The sequence below is a fragment of the Arvicanthis niloticus genome, chromosome 5, assembly GCF_011762505.2.
Source record: "Arvicanthis niloticus isolate mArvNil1 chromosome 5, mArvNil1.pat.X, whole genome shotgun sequence".
NCBI lineage: Eukaryota > Metazoa > Chordata > Mammalia > Rodentia > Muridae > Arvicanthis > Arvicanthis niloticus.
The window spans coordinates 35,197,430-35,215,912 of record NC_047662.1 but is presented as its reverse complement, the minus strand read 5'-3'; the positions used below and the strand labels follow the sequence as shown (position 1 = coordinate 35,215,912).

The 18,483-nt window shown below is 45.0% G+C and overlaps 1 protein-coding gene across 4 annotated transcripts in view; it reads right to left on the bottom strand.

Annotated features, from left to right (window-relative positions):
- The window catches only part of St3gal3 (ST3 beta-galactoside alpha-2,3-sialyltransferase 3), a 201,324-nt gene that overhangs the window by 65,244 nt on the left and 117,597 nt on the right, over window positions 1-18,483 (bottom strand). For all 4 annotated transcript variants that reach the window (XM_034503101.2, XM_034503097.2, XM_034503095.2 and 1 more), the window contains one exon: window positions 13,541-13,633. In XM_034503101.2, the coding sequence (XP_034358992.1) occupies window positions 13,541-13,633 (93 nt within the window). The remainder of the gene's footprint in view (window positions 1-13,540; window positions 13,634-18,483) is intronic.

Here is an 18,483-nt window from a genome sequence, read left to right as displayed (position 1 = left end):
AAGAAAGGAGGCCCTTTCCAAAACAAACAACCCACAAGTCTGGCCATCTACTAAAGTCCACCTGTGAAGGTTAGGAGACCAAGCAGGACGGAAGAGACTGGGTATGTAGCTTTAGGGCCTTTGAATGGTGACCGAGGGTGAACAAGTTACTGTAAGGGCAAAGTTAGTTACACACTGAATGATAAAAAACATTGTGGGGACAGTGGGAAAGTGGATGGCCAACCAGACACAGATGGCAGTTCAAGCCTGGGTTAAGGACAGGTATCCTGGCCAGTCAGTCAGTCAGTCTGTCAGTCCTTCAGGCAGCTTTCTGTGTTCCTCAGAGGAATCTGGACTCAGTGTACCCCTGCTCTTTTCAGAGGGAAGCTGGGTATGCAAGGGCTTGGTGGCAGAGGGAAACTAATCAAAAGCAGTTAACCCACCCTCCAAACAAAAGGAAAGGAATGTGCATTCCCCCAAAAGGTGCACAGTTCAGAGCCCCAAAACAGAGGCATAGAGTGGGGCTGCTGAATTTGGTTCTGGCTCTGTGCTACTGTAACCTCTGACAACTGACAGCTTTCCCATCTATAAAATGGTCTGAAGAGCACTTAAGGTAAGGCTGTTGTGTAGAGCCTGAGGTCAAGAACAGTGTCCAGCATTGTGGCTGGCTTGCAGTGGGTTCTCTAACAACCCTGACTTTGTGCATGGCTGACTGTTGTAGGGGGTAGGTCTCCCAGATCTACAAAAGTGTATGGCATCTTGTGAAAGGAACCAAGGGGCAAACAATGACAGCACACAGCCAGTGAGGGACAGGAGATACTAGAACACAGAAGAACAAGAACAGAAGACCCATGTTCCCCAGCAGTGTGAGAGGTCAGGGGACCTGATGGGGGTGGGGTGGGGGCTGACTTCAGAGAAGAAAATCTAGATTTGGGAAGGTCTGGAACTCAGCAGCTGCTTAGATAACCAGGTGGAGAAGGAAGGAGAGTGAAGTGTTTAATAAAAAGATAAAGAGAGTATGTTCTGTGGGTGTGTGGAGAGGTATGGGGAAGGGGTTGTCTCAGCAGGCCCATGAAGAGGCATCTCTTCCCATGAGGGACCAGTCACACACCGGTATAGTATAGAATACAGTTTATTGAGGGCATGGGGAGGGGAGCCAGGAGGGTAGTAGAGGCAGAGAGAGAGAGAGAGAGAGAGAGAGAGAGAGAGAGAGAGAGAGAGAAGCAGGAGTACAGAAGTAGAAGCCGGCCATGACCACATAGAGAGAGGAAGAGGGGGGAAAGGAACAGAGAGGCAAGAGGGTAAGAGTAAGAGATTAAGAGAGAGAGGGTAAGAGAGTAAGAGATTAAGAGAGAGAGAGGAGGGGGCAAGCAGCCCCTTTTATAGTGGGCCAGGCCTACCTGGCTGTTGCCAGGTAACTGTGGAGGTGGAGTTTAGACAGAATACTAACAGAGAGTCCAGAGGTTTTGCTCAGGTGACAATTACTAAAATCTGTGATGTGGTCTGATTCAGAATAGTTGGAATCTGGGGGACATTGGGATTGGAATGATCTTGAGTCATCCAAGTGGAGCTGTCCCTCAGGAAGTTGGGTCTTCAGGTTGGAGAGTTGTCATCGGCTGAAATGGTGGGTGAGAAGGGAGGGGAGCCACGTGGAATGCAACAGTATTGTGCCCAGTAGTGGAGCCTAGGACTTCTCAGAGAGTCAGCGGTCCGAGGAGGGAGAGAGGAGACAATTCAGTTCCTAAGCATACATACGGAGAACCACCATGAAAAGAGCAGGCTAGCTGCCTGCTGATGGACAACAGCATTAAAAGGAAAGAGGTGTGAGAAAGGATGGACAACACAGGTCCAGAGTTAGCGGACACCGGAAGCCTGAAGTCCTTATCGAACTCCTAGCAGGGTAGGGGCTGGGCATCTTCCTCTGAAGCACAGAGATCTTAAGTGGGGAAGAAGGCTCCATATTTTGTGATTTATAGTATGGGACAGACAGAGCTCACGCCTCCCAGTCTTACCACACCTCCTGGAGTTGTAGAGATAAAAACAAGTCCCAGGATCTTTCTCTGGAGGGGCAGAGAGAAAAGTGCTTTGGAATGTGGGGATACCAGCTACTCAGCTGCCCTGGCTAGGAGCCCACAAGCTTTCAAAGCCCCCAGGCAGTGCAACAGGCCTCCTACACCTTCTCACGCAAGGGTCCTAAAACAGGCAACAGGGACTATGTTGGCTCCAGACTTCCTGCCCCAGAGAACTCTGCAGGGTCTGGATGGCCACCCTTGTACTCTAGAGAATGTAGCAGCCTGGACCAGGGCTCATAAGTCCAAGAATCACAACACTGAGCCTTCCTAAAGCAAAGTGTATCTAAAACAAAAGCCCATGATTTCCTCCTGCAGAGCTGCATGCCCGGGTCTAACTCCAGCACAGCCTCAGCAGTCATCTGGCTGACATCTGGACCCTGCCCACTTGCCATCTGTCCACAGCTGTGGCAGGAGGCAGTGGTTAGGCATGCAGGCTCTGCAGACAGAATACTTAAATTCAAAACCCAGTTTCAATGAGAAGTGATGATCCATCTCTGTAAATTCTAGCACTTGAGAGGCTAAGGCAGGAGGATTGTCAGGAGTTTAAGGCCTGCCTCCTGGGCCACACAGTGAAGTTCAGAATGGCATGGGTTACAGAATGAGGCCTGTCTTGAAAAACAAAACGTAACAATACACCTAGACAGCTTTCATCCTTCCTTATCTTCGTGACTTCAGACAAACCCTTTGACTTCTCTGGGCTTCCATTTCTTCTCACTGAAACTGGACTAATGATCAACTCTGTGTGATGAAGTCATCAAAAGGATTTGACCAGAGAAATAGGAAAGACTCTTAGCACAGAGACTGCTGGCTGTGAGCTTTGCCTGGGGAGGACACTCAATACTGAGTGGTCAAACTGGTCACCATATAAAAGACATGGCACTCAGGCTGGAGAAATGATTATGAAAGTGATTAAGAAAGCACACATGCGTGGGGCAGTGGTGGTGTACGCCTTTAATCCCAGCACTTGGAAGGCAGAGGCAGGCGGATTTCTGAGTTCGAGGCCAGCCTGGTCTACAGAGTGAGTTCCAGGACAACCAGGGCTATACAGAGAAACCCTGTCTCGAAAACAACAACAACAACCCCCCCCCCCAAAAAATCCCCCAAAACAAACAAACAACAAAAAAAAGCACACATGCTAGTCTTGCAGAGGACCTGAGTTTGATTCCCAGAACATACATCAGGAAGCTCACAACTGCCTGCAGCTGCAGCTGCAGGGAGCCGACACCTCCGTGGGTGAATGCACAGACACAGACACACATAGACACACACACATAGTACATCTTCTAAAGGTATGATACTCAATGAACTTAATCATATCTTCTACCAATATGCAAAAGAGCTGCTCACAAGTATGAATAAAGGATTGCCAGGAATGTCGCACATCAACTATGGTTCTAAGTGATACATTTAAATAAATCATGTTTTTCCCTTAAAACAACATTTAGAGTATTTATTGTGACCTACTCTGAGATGTGCATTTATTTCCCAGATAGTAAAATAAACAAAACAACACTAACAGAACCCACAAACTCATCTAATTATAATGAAAGTCACTGGCAAATGGAACTCATTTGCTAAGTGTCCAACTTACTGGCATGATCTAACATTTACATCCCAGGAGACATCATTGGATCTCATTTTCCTGACTTATGTGGGCAGCAATGCTCAGGCTTTTTCACATTCACACAGCTGTTACATGAGAAAGACACGAGGACCGAGGGCACAATCTAACACTCGTGTCTTTCCAGTGCAGTGTGTACTGCAAGATGCTGCAATCACTGTCCTTCTGCAGTTCTTCACTAAGAGTGCAAGCAAGCACTGTGCAACAGTTCTCACACCCCGGACTCTCGGTCTTCGGAGAACAGAAATGAATATTTACTCATACATGTGTGTATGTGCTCGCACATGTGTGCACATGCACACACACACACACACACACACACCTCTTTTCTGATGCTGTTTATCTTTCAGTTTTGGGAGACTGATTGAAGATGCAGGGTCTTCTGCACCATGGGCACTGCGAAATCCCTGTAATATCTATAGATCCCTTAAGATGAAGTTGACAAGTTGATGGCTCTATAAAGAGATGCTGCGTAGATGTTTCCTCCAGCAACAGATGGGAACAAACACAGAGACCCACAGTTGAACAATGTGAAGAGTACCCTGGTATCCTGCATCACTTAGCCCTAAATGGGAGGACATCTCCAACAAATCCCTCCCCTCACGGCTCAGGGAACCCTGTGGTAGAGGAAGCAGATGATTGTAGAAACCAGAGGGGATGGAAGACCCTAAAGGAACAAGATCTTCTATACATAGTAGGGCCAATGCATATATGTGGCAGAGACTGTGGCAACATGCACAGGGCCTGCACAGGTCTAAGCCAGATGCAGTTGATGGCCAACATAAAATGAATTCAATAGCATTTTTAAAGTTTTGTGTGTGTGTGTGACCTTACAGGTCTTTTGTGTATATATTTTAATTTCTGGTTTTGTGGTTTTTATAGGATTTCTGTGTGTGCCTCTGCATCTATCTGTGGTTCTTGTGTTTTTCTCTTTGGTTCTTTTTCTTCTGTTTGATTATTTTATCCTAATCCAGGTTGATATGTATATGTAATGTGTGTATGACGCCAGAGAGCTGATGGACCCCTCTTGTCATCCTGGTTCCTGGATTGACGCTGGGTTAATTCGATACTACAGAAGAGACCAGAACTAGGTTTGAGCTTGTATTTCTGGGCTGGACCTCTTTATGCTGGGAACTGTGGCTGTGTGTGGGATGACATCTGTGTTCCTCGGTTATGGGACATGGGGAATGGATCTTTCGAGAACACAGTTGCAGTTGAGGCCACATTAGGAGTGCACTTGCCAGTATCAAAACTGCCTTATGAAGCTGTAGGCTACAAAATACGCTATTACAAGCCAAGAAGTTCCCTCGGCCCAGCTATGATCCCACAGTCTAGTAGCATCTGGGTTTCCAAGTTTCCTTTGGCCATACAGCAGTCCCAAAGTGGGAGAGTAGACACCAAGATGTTAGTTCAGTCCTCTTTCTTTTCTTTCCTTTTTCCTTTCCTTCCTTTTTTTTCTTCTCTACACAGAGCTTCTGTGTAGCCTTTCTTGCTATCCTGGAATTCACTCTGTAGACCAGGTTGGCTTTGAACTCATAGAGTTCTGCTTCTGCCTCCCGAGTGCTGTGATTAAAGGCGTGGGACACCACTGCCGGCTCTGACCATTTCTGTGCTACCTGATGCCAGCACCAGAGGTGGCAGCAGCTTTGGGTCTCAATGTCGAGTCAGAGCAGTGCAAGTCTGAGGCAGGATCCGCCCCAACTGTAAATAAGAATAAACCCTCTGTCCTTCAGTTGTTTTTGGGGGGACACCTTATCTCAGAAACAAGAGAAGAAACGAAGGCAGAAAGTATCCGCAGAAACACCCGTGTAGGCAAATGTTAAAAGCCACTACAGAAGACAACTTGCTAATAACTTCCAAAATTAAAAATGCTTATAGTGTTTGGTCTGGAAACAGCACTTTATTCTACATAGACTTGCGTGTATGAAAAATGACACACGAAAAAGGTTATTCATAAAGTAATGTGTTTGAAAGTGGAGTTTGGTAACTGTCCACCAAAAGGGAAGTGCTTAAGTAAAATATGGAACACCTACAGGACAGAATGCTATGTACAAAATGATGAGAGGACTCGGGCCTGGTGTTCATGCCTGGCATCCCAGCACATGGGTGGGTTAAGAGTTCGAGGCCAGCCTCAGCTACATAAGTTCTATGCCTGCTGTGCTACACAAGACACTGTTTCAAAACAGAGACACAAGCAGAGGGGACATTTGCTTTTAGCTATCATGAAATATGGGGACAAGTTTTATCTTCCAAACTTAACACCTAGAAAAACATGAAACAATGGTCTTCAGAAACAAACACAGTGAGCACCAAAGGGCCCACCCACCACATGGTGTCAGTGTCCAGTCTGCAGTAAGGATGGGAATCTAAATAAAGCTTGGAGGTCTGAGTCGAGCAAACACACCAACATTTAGGTAGGCCATAGAACAATTGACAGGACAGATTGCTTCAGATGAGAGAACAACACAGAAAGCTCTGACGATCTGCAAAGGGCACCTCCCAAATCTCTGGCCAAGTATTGATCTGTGCACACGTGAAAGGAGACACAGAGGCTAAGAACCAGCAGGAAGAAGTTAAAAAAAAAAAAAATTCTAGCGTTCAGACAAGACAAAGAGCTGTTTCTATTCCCATCAAGCAGAGTGAGCATCAGTGAGCGAGGAATTACTTGCTAACATAGAAAGCTTTGGCAGTGTTCCCAGGAGGGCACGGCATCGGAAGGATAAATGGCTCTTGAGAAAAGACTGCTCAAGACTTGCTAACACTACTACAGCAAGCCTAAAGGGCTACTACTGTTTCTAAGTAACTTGGCTAAATGCACCAGAATCCAGTGCCATTTAAAGGACTCCAACAAAATCTACACAGAAAAGTGAAAACCTATTACGTCCAATAAAAATTATCAAGTAGAGAACCAGAAAAATATGCATCAATAGAAACCATCCCAGAACTAGCAGACAAGAATCTAGCCTCACTTACTCTTCTATTGTTGCGGTTAAGATACCATGACCAAGGCAAATTACAGAAGAAACAGTTTATATGGGGCTTGCAGTTTCATGGAGTTAGAGTTTATGATCATTAGGACGGGGAGTTTGGCAGGTGGGCAGGCATGGGGCTGGAGAAGTACCTGAGAGAGGGGAGGGGAGGGAGAGAACAAGCTAATTGGAAATAGCATGGACTTTTGAAACCCAAATATTCAAATCTATGAGCCTAGAGGAGCCATTCTCATTCAGGTCTTCACACAGTTACTACAAACATGTTCATTAAGCAGAAAAAAGAGAGAAACCCCCCCCCCCCCCAAACAATCCATGGACATAAAAAAGACCAGACAGAAGATATAAAAAGACCCAAAGGAACTCACAAAAATAAAAAACACGAAATTTAAAAAATATACAAAATGTGTGCTCGAACTGTTCATATCTTATGGCAATTATAAATACTGTGGCTTAAATATGGTTTTAGAAAGAAAAAAAAACAAACAAAAAACCAAAACTATGAATCCACAGATCACCAGGCAAAATAAGTATCATATTAGACACCATGGATAAAGAGTAAAAGCTTAAAAGGCAGAAGCAAATGCTTTTCTTACAGAATAAAAAGAAAGAGGAAACTTGCTGGCAGAGATTATGCAAGCTTTAGATAAAGAAAATGGCAAGCCCTAAGCAAGTGCTTGTTAAGTAACTCAATAAAGTCACAAGTAGTTAGTGGTGGGAAAAACAAATGGAGTTGTTTTAAATCCTGCAAGGAGGCGTGGCTAGGGGAAGAGCTATCACCCTGCCAGGAAAACCTCCCAAGCCAAAAGCATAACAGACTTGTCTCAGTCAAACTGAAGAACTTCATGTGACATTCATGTGCACACAGGCATTTATACACACATAAGCACACATGTACTTGCACTCACATAATGCACACACACATATGCACAAAGTTAAAAGAGGTTCTTCAGCCAGAAGATGGAAATATGTATTTATTGTGTGTTACTGGAATCACAACATCTGTCCCTTTGTGACTGGCTTACTGCATTGGGTGTAACATCTTCAGGGGTTCCCACTGCAATGAGTCAGAGTTGCTTCTTTTTCCTGAAGAAAAAATACTTCTCTGCCTGAACTTGCTTTGTTTTCCCTTCATCTACTGATAGGAACTTGGGTAGCTTCTAGCTTTAGGCAGTTATGAACAATGACTCTATGACCTTGGGTGTGCAGACACCCAAGTCCCTGACTTCAGCTACTCTGGCTGTACAGACAGACAAAGAATTGCTGGATCACAAGCTAACCCTGCTCTGATGATTTTAGGAATGACCCACTGTTTCCCACAGTAGCTGCACTGTTCTAACTTCTCTACACCTTACAAGCTCTGCTAGCTTGTTTTGTTGGACAGCAGCTATGGGATCGGTGGTTTCTTGGTGTGCTTCTGCTTTGCATTTCTTTAATCAGTGACATTAAGCATCTTTTTATATGCTTCTTGGCCACTTGTGTACCTTTCTTTGAGAGGCACCTATGTAAGTTCTTTGTCTGTTTTAAAACCAAGTAGCTCTTTTCTGTTGATGAACTTTAGTAAGAGTTTTTTATATTTAAAATATTTTATTTTAAAATGTGTATATGTGTGTGTTAAGGAGAAATAAGAGACCCAATACTGTAGTTTATAATAGGTAAATAAATAGATGTAAAGTGAATGAGAAAATAGAACAAAGAATGGAAAAACTGTTACATAAAGTTGTTAATTCCATATGAATATTAGAAAATAATTATAAATTAAAACATACCGTATAAAATGTAAAATATCTATTACAAAACAAAGAAATATAGCTATTAAGCCAACAGTAATGGTAAAATAAAATCATGGTATGTAATTAATCCAAAATGAGGCACAAAAGGAAGGAAATGAACAGGAAACTAATGGTGATGGAGTAGACTCAGACATATTGAAAACTTATATATAAATATAAACCATAATACAGTAGACTCAGACAAAACCATATTGGTGACACATATAAATGGCATTCCAATAAGTCACACATCATCATACTGTGTTAAAAAACAAGGCTCAACTATGGGCTATCTACAAGAAACCCATCTTAAATATGAAGACACAAAGACACCAGCAGATTAAAAGCAAGGATGGACTGTTGTCTTGCCATACACACAACTGCTCAAGAGCAAACAAAAGTATGTTCCTTCTCTCATGTGTGTGTGTGTGTGTGTGTGTGTGTGTGTGTGTGTATGGGCAAATGAGTCGATAAAGCCAATTTTAATCAAGTGGAGTAGTTAGAATGATAGACATCATAGAAAAAAAGTCACAAGAATTATCACTAGTGAAAAAAAATTCAAAATAACAACAGGATCTAGAAATGTGATAACAATAAGTGTATAAGAACCAATAACAGCCAGGCGGTGGTGGCTCACGCCTTTAATCCCAGCACTTGGGAGGCAGAGGCAGGCGGACTTCTGAGTTCGAGGCCAGCCTGGTCTACAGAGTGAGTTCCAGGACAGCCAGGACTACACAGAGAAACCCTGTCTCAAAAAAACAAAACAAAACAACAACAACAACAACAAAAAAGAACCAAATAACAGAGCTTCAAACTGAACGAAGCAAAACCTGCTGATTGAAGATTTCAGCACTCCTGTCAGAATTAAGTGGCTAGAGAACCGGAAACACATGGCAGTCTGACAAAGACCCTCAACTGTCTTTATCTGACCGTCACTGTGGAGTACCCAGTAATAGCAATTTGTCTTTTCTCAAGAACATTCACTAAGATGGACCAGATTTTGTCCCATAACTCAGATCTCAATCATTTAAAAGTAAAAATTATGAAAAGTATACAGTGATTACATAACCCTAGATAACCAAGAATTGAAGAAAATACTTTCAAAGAGCTCAGAAGTCGAAGAACAGTCATTAAAGGAAGTTAGAAAAAAAAAGAAGTATCTGTGACTTTATTATATGTTTTAGGTCTCTGTCCTGGCTTCTAAGAAGTTCAACAACACTAGAAGAACATTTTACCTTTATTTTAAAATTTGTTTCAGTTCTTTGACATTTCATATGCATATGTGTACACATAAAGTATTTTGGTCATTTCATCCCCAGATAACTCTCTCACATCTCTCTCCCATTCCTGAGCAACCTCCGCTTCCCTGAAAGTTCTCCTTTTATACCTTTGAGGTGGTCTTCTGATCTGATATTGGGGATGTTCATACCTCTGAGGGGTTTCTGCTACGGTATTTGGGGGTCTTCTGCTACAGGTTTTGTGGGTCTTCTGATCTGATACTGGGGATATTCTGCTCTAATGTTTGGTCTTGGGTGCTCATTCCTTGCCCAGAGCTTGTAAGACTTCTGAAATTTTCAAAGTGACAGGAACATAGGACACAACTCCACACTCCCTGGAATCTTGGGAATGACAGGAACATTTTTATCCTAATGAAGAGACTGTCGATGGACACCTGAGGAGCCTCAGGATGTGGGCTGACTTCAGGTGGACCAATCGCGTGATCAGAGGACTGACAGTTTCAGCCCCATCTACTAGGAGGGATAAAGGAAGAGCCACTGCTAACACTGCCATAATCATACTATCATCATTCTGAGGAATCCACTTAATATAGCAAGACCAGAAAAAAGAATAAGAGGCATCATGGCTAGAGAGATGGCTTAGTGGGTCTAAGTGCTTGCCTCCAAGTGTGAGTACAGGGATTTCTTCCCAGAACCCACATGAAGGGGGAGGAGAGAACTCACTCCCAAAAAAGAGAGGCTGCTATACTGGAAAGGATGAGATGAAACTGTAGTAACAGAAGCCACGACCTTCCAACTGTGTGGGAATTTGTTACAAGGACAAAGATCGGCAAAATAGCCTTGCACGTGCCGGCTGATGTTCAGTAAGTGTGGACAGGTAATTCAGTGCGTTGGTATATGGGTGTATGTGTCTGTCCGTCTCTGTGTGTGTACATGTGTGTGTTGAGGGGGTCGCCAACACGATTTTGGAACTGTTAAACACCCATATGTAAATAAAGAAATCTCAAGCTCATGCCACTGTATCATGCCTCTATATACAAATAAGAACTCGAAATAGGTCACAGGCTTAAATGGAAGAGCTAAACCCACAATAATTTTAGCAGAAAACAAGAAAAAAAGCCTTTCTGACCTTGTGTTTGAGACATATTTCTTAGATATAACACCCTTAAAAGAAAAAAAGGTGATGAGTCAAGGTCTATCAATATTAAAATTTCCGTACTGTAAAGAATCCAGAGATTTTTTACCCCTGTCTCCCCACCCCCACCCCACAGGGCCAGGGAAGGACGCTCAGCAGATGGGACTGTCAGATGCTGCTGGTGGGAAGGAAAACGGGGATTATCACACTCAAAGACAGCTTGGCCATACATCAGACGTGGGACCCAGTCATGCACTTCTAGGGATTTGCTATGAAAGTGAGCATATGTATTCATTCAAAGCCCAACACTCTGTGTCTCAATGGCTTTCTCTCTCCCCTTAAGCTACGCCCCAGTGCTCGGTAGCTTTCTTTAAAATGGCTTCCAATTGGAATTGCCTTACATGTCTTTGATTTCTGAGTGAACAGAAGCATCACATCTCTATAATGGAGAATTACTCTGTAACCAAAGGGAGCCAACAGCTAGGATACACAACAGATGCATGGATTGTGAATACATTACACCAAGTGTGAGAGGCTGCCTCTAAAAGATGTATGATGCCATCCATAAGACATTCCAGGAACACCACAGGGTTAGAAAGTAAGTAGGTCAGCAGTTGCCAGAGGCTGAGGGTGAGAGAGGAGCTCACCAAAAAGTGACATGGGGAATCTGGGAGAGATGGGGTGTACTGCTGGTCACACAAAGTCCCATTTGTCAAAGTTCAGAATGGTACCGAAAGGCAAATTTTAGTGTTCATAAATTAAACTTCAATGAATCTTGTTTTTAACAAAATTATTATATACCCATATAATTACATGTTACATAATCATTTTTAATATGTTATGGGTTTTACTACTTGGGAGGCAGAGGCAGAAGACCTCTGTGAGTTCAAGGCCAGTCTGGTCTATGCTGGATGGATAGTTTAGGGGATGCTGGATGAATGGGCAGTTTAGGGGCAGAACTTGGGTTTGGCTCTCAGCATCCCCCAGAAAAATGAAGACATCTTTTTAAAAAAAAGATGGAGCCACGTATGGTAGTAATATGATAATTTCCAACATAACTTTTAGGAATAAAGAATAAACTATAGAACAATAAAACACATTTCAATGTGTGATGATAGAGGCAGTCTCTGGGGAAGTGATCAAGAGCCACATTCCCTACCCGCCCCCCAACACACACAAGTTTGTATTACTTTCAACTAGAAAAGAAACCTATGTCTTGGTCAAGGAAAACTCGCAAGTGTCTGGGCTCGGGGATGGAGCAGTGCAGCTTGTGTAAGAACACAGAATACTGTGCTTCACACTTTGCAGGGATTTAATAACAGCTAGAAGAGGCAAGCAGTGGGAGTCGGTTCAGAAGGCAGAGCCCAGACGGACAGACCCTGTCTGAGCAGCAGCTACTCTAGCCTCTGCTTTTCACAAGGAGCTAGGTGGGACTGCTCAGGATGGACCAGAGAATGAGCGGCCACTCAAGGTCCCGGATCTGCTTTGGTGCCAGTTGCTTCCTAGCATCCCTCTTGCAAACACATTGTATATCTTGAGCTTGTGCTTGGCTTGAAAGGATGGGAGGCAAATCCTTCCTTCAGAGAGCAGAGCTGCCCCCAGCACTCCACAGTGAAACAAGACAACACAACTCGTCAGCCCCTGTTCCTCATCAAGGCCTGATTGTACGCATAATGTTTTTGTGCACTGTGTAATGGTTATCCGTGTGTTATCCAAATGCTGATTTCTCTGCCCTCATATCTTGTTTCAATCAGACATGGCACTGTAATGCTTGTGTCAAGAATCTCCTGTCTCAAGTTTGTATAAACAACTTTTACCGTTTATCCTCTGCCTTGTCAATAAAAGCTGATACCCAATGGCTGGGCAGAAGAGAGAATAGTTCCATCAGCTAGTGGAAGAAGAAAGAGAGGAAGAAAGAGGAAGATCTATCATGAGGAGTGGGGAGGAAAGAATTCTTGAGAGTTCAGCCAAAACATGGATGACTTAATTGCAAGTATCACTGGGATATTGGTTGGGAGGTAGCCAGATTATCTTAGGGGGCTTAGATAGATTATCTGACTCCCTAGATATTGAGGTAAAGCTTGGAAGTAAATCTTGGCCTCTCTGTATTGTTATTGGGAACTAGCTAGGATAAAGAAATACAGCTACCATATGAATTTACTAAATACATTTATATCAAAGTTAACATTTATACTTGATAGAAGCATTTGGTAAACAGAACTTCCTATACCAGGCACAGACTTTCTTGGCAAGCCTGAAATCAGGGAGATCAGGTACCCCAGAATGCCAAATGGATATCCAGGGAAGGTATTAAAATCCAGACAACTTCAGGAAGCATTCTTCACTCTTGCTTTATTTATTCTCTCTGAGGCTAGTCAAGGGGACCCAGCTTGGATGAACCAATGATTCCAGGACCAGAAGTGTCAATGCTCTGCCTGGTGGCTCTAGACAACTGACTTCCAAGGGCCAGCCAAGCACATTATACCTCCTGTCCCCTCTAAATACACTGCAAGGCCAGGCACAGCGCTTAGAGGCTGGATGCAACACAGAGTGTGGCAAGAGCAGAGTGGGCAGTGTGGAACCCACAAAAGCAAAGTCCTTCCCTGGGCACCAGTTAACCAGACAGAGGAGGGGACTTAGGTGACCTCCTCAGAAGAAAGTCACGTTCTCGCTGGCATTTCATACGTCTGAGCCACAGCCCATACTGTTCAGGCATCGAGGGCATGGGTCACATACCTGGGGAAGATGGCAGTCATCATGGCTGAAGCGTATCCGGGTTTGCAAGCTCCCTCAGAAAAGTTTGCGTACTTGGTGGCTAGCTCGGCAGGTCTGCAGGAGAGAGAGAAGGTCAGGGCTGGGCACAAGAACGGGGTAGATTATCAGTTCAGCAGGAGCTGTGGAAACTAAAATGGAATAAAGCCTTTCTATATCAAGTTCTTAAGAGAATTAGACTGGCCGATAAAAATGGTCCCTCGACGGCCTCCACAAAAGGGACACCCTCGGTTTCGCTTCACAGATTCTGTGTTGTAAAACTGTTCACCACAAAGGCTCTACAGCTGGGCAGGCAGTATCGGGGAGCACTGCTGGACTTGTAAGGCCTTGACACATGCAGAGGCACCAGCTTTTGCAATTTCCAGGCACAACCGTACCTGCCCAGTTTCCTCTGCTTTTATCCCTTCCACCCCCCTCTACTATCCATGGGGACATTCATGGTGAACAGACACAGTAAAGGTGTGTTATTGAGCTACTGATGGACCAGTTTGACCTTCAGTTGAGCGTGCTCTCCTGTTCAGTTTGGAATCTCCCCGAGTCCTCCTCCTGGAGAATGCCAGGCCTTCAAAACTAAACTCCAAGGTGGGCTTCACAGGAGTGATTTCCTGACCCACAAACTGGGCTGCCTGCCTCTCTGCTCTGGCAGTCTTCCAACCCAGCATCTTTCTCCTATGCCCACTCCCAGCTGCACTGCTCCTCCACGGAACGGTCTCTCACTCCAGCATAAACTCTTGGAACCAGACCCCTGCCCACACTTCACACAGAGATGGGTACCGAAGACCTCTATACGTTTTCTTGAAAACCAAATCGATGCCGGCAGCCTCCCTGCACTATGATCTGAAGACAAGTAAATCTCAGGAAGCTTCAGGGCGGAGACTGCAAGCACTATCTGAGGGCTGTGTCCTGGCCTTGTCTTGGCCGAGTGACTATACTTGGATCATCCTACAGCATCAGGTTTCCAAATCCTGATGTGTTCAGTGTGGTTCTGGAGTCACCGCCCTCCATCACAGCTCTGCCCTGTGCAGTCTGGAAAACATCAGGACATCTTCAGTAAATGACCCTGTGAACACCAGGACAGAAGGCCTTGCCAGTAGTGTCACCTGCCAGCTTAGATTCCTAGCCTCTGAGCTCACCCCCACTTCACCCCCTCCACACCAGTGCCCAACTGCCTCAATGGGTGTGGCTCAATAGTAAGCTGGCCTTCAGCATGGCCCCTGTAGAGATTGAAGTGGGGGAGTGTCTGTGCTGAACAGCCAGGAATCATCACACGTCATCTGTGGGGTGTAAAGTCCAATTTACCCCTGAGGTGCGGTCCAGGGCCTTATACAAGGGATTGCTCACTAAGTACACATAGAATTTTAGAAATCTACATTTTCAAGCCTTCCCTACTAATGAGATTCAAATGAGATACAAATGCAAAACGAGGGGCTGGAACTTTGATAAACAAAACAAAGTCAAAGGTTCTAACAGGAGAAAAACTGTATTTTCCTAAGTAAACAGCTGTATTTTGGAAATGCAATATGGATGTCATTGTAATTATGGAGATTACTGGAAGCTTCTGGATGAAGTACAGTGACTAACAGCCTTTCCTCTCAATAGCCCTAGGAGTGAGTGCCCTGCATCACAAATAGATGCTTGGGGCTTAGAACGATGAAGAGCCAGGCCCGAGACCATGCAGCTGCTTCTGCTCACGTCAGCACTACTAACGTGACACTACCAGCAATATGATCACAGAGGTTGGCCAGGAGCCCAGCACCAGTCGGAGCAGTCGACATGGCCGGATATGGGTAGAAATGAGGGTCAAGAAGTCCTCGCCCCACTCTTTGAAAGTATGTACACAGCGCTGTGGCATTTTGAGTGCCTTTGTGCCATGTCTCCAGAACCCTCACCCTCAGGGTTGTCCAACTTGTACCAAGTGTCTGTGGTCTTTCTGAATTCCAGAAGGTTTACAAAGAACTCGGAAGACAGATGGCAGCTGCCATCCATAACACGGTGCATTGAAGAGTGAAATGCTCAAGGGACAAACCTCTGGCCATATCTTTCCTCTCCCTGCTTCATATTCTCAGCTCTTAGAAGGTACCTGAAGAATAGCCATTGGACACCCCAAGGCTCCTGGGCTAGGGCGATCCACGCTGGAGAGGAGAGCCTGCATGCCAGATGGGGTGCAGAAAAGTGGGAGATGGCACAGCAGGCAGAAGTCTGCTCTTCCTAGGTGTGCAAGGTGGTTGTTCAGGAATGATGAATGCTAACCAATTCATTTAGAAAAGCAAGCCTGGGTATAGTGAGGCATGTCAATCATTACCAAATTAAAATGCCTTAGAATTGCCTCCTGAATGTCCCAGTGAGAGAAGAATAGGGGGAGTGTTGAGGATTCTGAGTCATACAGCATGCTGGGACCTCTGGGGCAGACAGCAGTCAAGCCCACTAAGATTAATGGTCGCCAGCTCCCTCAGGCCAGAATAGTTAAGTTTCTCTAGGCAGTCACTCCAAATGCCAGGAGGCCCCCAGATGTCTGATCAAATCATTCCACCCTTGTTCTCCCCATATTCTGCAGCTGGCCTTTCACTGTGGAAGATGGAGCACTGCATCCACTAAGAGCACCCATTGTGTGGTGAACGTGACTAAGAAGTCCCTGGGGTGAAGAGTGTAAACCACATACTCTTCAGAGGAAACCCAGATGACCAGACTGGAACCCAAAAGAAAACCCAACTCCCATTCCTCAACTCTGCTCAGAAGAGCCAAGTTTAGGGAATCAGGCCAAATCCTGGTAGTGAATGCAAGGTGGGCCACCTCTGGACTCAGGCTTCCAGAGAATGCTGACAAGGGAGAAGACATGGAGAATCCCTAGCCTACTCGGCCTTAGCCTCCTATGCATCGGGACCTCAGATCCCTGGGATCTGGTGAGGATAGGGTGAGATACATGTCTGGGGAGCGGAGGGCTGACCGTCCTCTCAAGCAATGTACAAGTGTAAGGAAAAGAAGGAGACAGAGGCAGGTGAGCACCTGGTCATGTCTAGTTTTAATCCCATGAGTTGCTATCAGACTGAGGTGTGCATTGCAAAAGCCAACGTTTGAGGTCTTCTCAAGAAACATACAAGTGCTGTATGAAAAAGAAGAGGGCAGAGAGGCAGACTGAGCACCCAAGTAACAGAGTGAGACCCTGTCTCAAAGAACAAAACAAAACAAAAACACAAAAGCAAAAACAGGAAGTAGAGAGTATTACATCTCACAGGAGCCAGTAGTGTCAAACACAGAGGAGGCTGATCAGGTGACACCTGGGCTGGACAACTGAACCAGGCAATATGCAGGCCACTGCTGAGGTCCCTGGGAGCTGCTTCACTAGTGAGTGTGGATGGGAGTATGGGGGTGGGGGGCAATGTGGGTGTGTGGTGGGAGTGAGTGTGTGCAACTCAATTCCACTGGATTTAAGAGGAAACAAGGGAGGAACTAGTCAGAACAGACTATAGTGAGGAGTTTGCTCTAAAGGGAGACGGAAATAGCTGTTGGGAGAACAGGGTAAAGGTGGTGATGTGTTTTTATTGTTGTTTTGAAGATAAGAAGTATTTTAGTGCATTCATACACTCATCTAGCCAGTGGCTTGAGTGAGTCCAAGCTCTGCATCCTTGGGAGACAGAACCAATTCCTCCTGTCTGTGCTTCCCAAGTGCCTTATAGCACACTTTCTTCCTGGCTTGCTCCTTCTGTCTGCTCCTTTACTTCCTGTTCTCATTCACTCACTCAACAAGCAATAAAGTTGCTGTCTGGGTTTTTATTCTGGCTGCATAGCTCAGCAAGCTGTGTGATTTGGAGGAGTGTTAGGTGTGTGTGTGTGTGTATGTGTGTGCGCGTGTGCACACACACATACACACACGTGCATGTAAGTGCAAGTGATGCAGGGATTAGGGACATGAGCAGGTGTTTACTGAAACAGCTTCCTGTCTAATTTGGGAAGAGGAACGTGTCTAGAAGAGGCAAGGACAGTAGAGATGAATAGGGGCTAGAATAATAAAATAAAATTATATGCATGTGGGAAAATGCCGCAATGGAACACATTATTTTGTACAATCAACATGTTAATAGAAAGTAAGAGAGACATCCTGTTGTTTAACCCAGAACATCTGGCACAGAGTGCCAAAGTACCACAAGACGGTAACCAAAACTCAATTAGTCAGTTTGATTTGCAATGCTAATTAATGCAAATGTGAGGGAGAGGGGGTGGTGGCTGGGGCAAAAAGCTTGAGGGTTAATCTCAAGGACTCTACAGATCAGTGGTGGACATTCTGTAATCAACAAATCAATTTCTAGAAGCATCTCAGAGAGGACTAGGCACTAGTTATGAGAGACGCCTAACCCACCAATTGACCATTCAGTCAGAGCCAACCACCCAGTGGGGGGATGCTGCCTCCGGTCGGTCCTCTTCCCTTCCTAGAGATCCACTTCTCCAATTACTAGAGCTGTTTCTGGGACAACCATGCAACCAACCAGGAAATGGTAGAAGTAGCTTTGCTTAGTTTTAGTCACCTTATTTGATTATTAAACATTGCCATTTGAATTGTTCCCCCAAAACAGCCTTCATGTAAGAAAATAACTTAATGCCATGACAGCTCCACTTAGGCGCCAAGGCGAACCTTTTCTCCTTAAGGGTAGTCAGTCAGTCAGTCAGTCTGTCTGTCTGTCTGTCTGAGTCCCTCCCTCCCTCCCTCCCTCTCTCAGCCAGCAGGCTCTGGTGCTGGCTCTATGGCTCTAAGACAGAGCTGTAGCACAGTTGCTGTCCCTTCTGACTCCTGTTCTTCTAACCTTGTTACTATAGTAACAAGGCTCTCTGCAGGGAGTAAAGGAGTGCTTGGGCTGGCTGTCCTTGGGTTGTCCTCAGTTTCTTCCTGTAGCTACAAGTGGCAGTGTCAACCC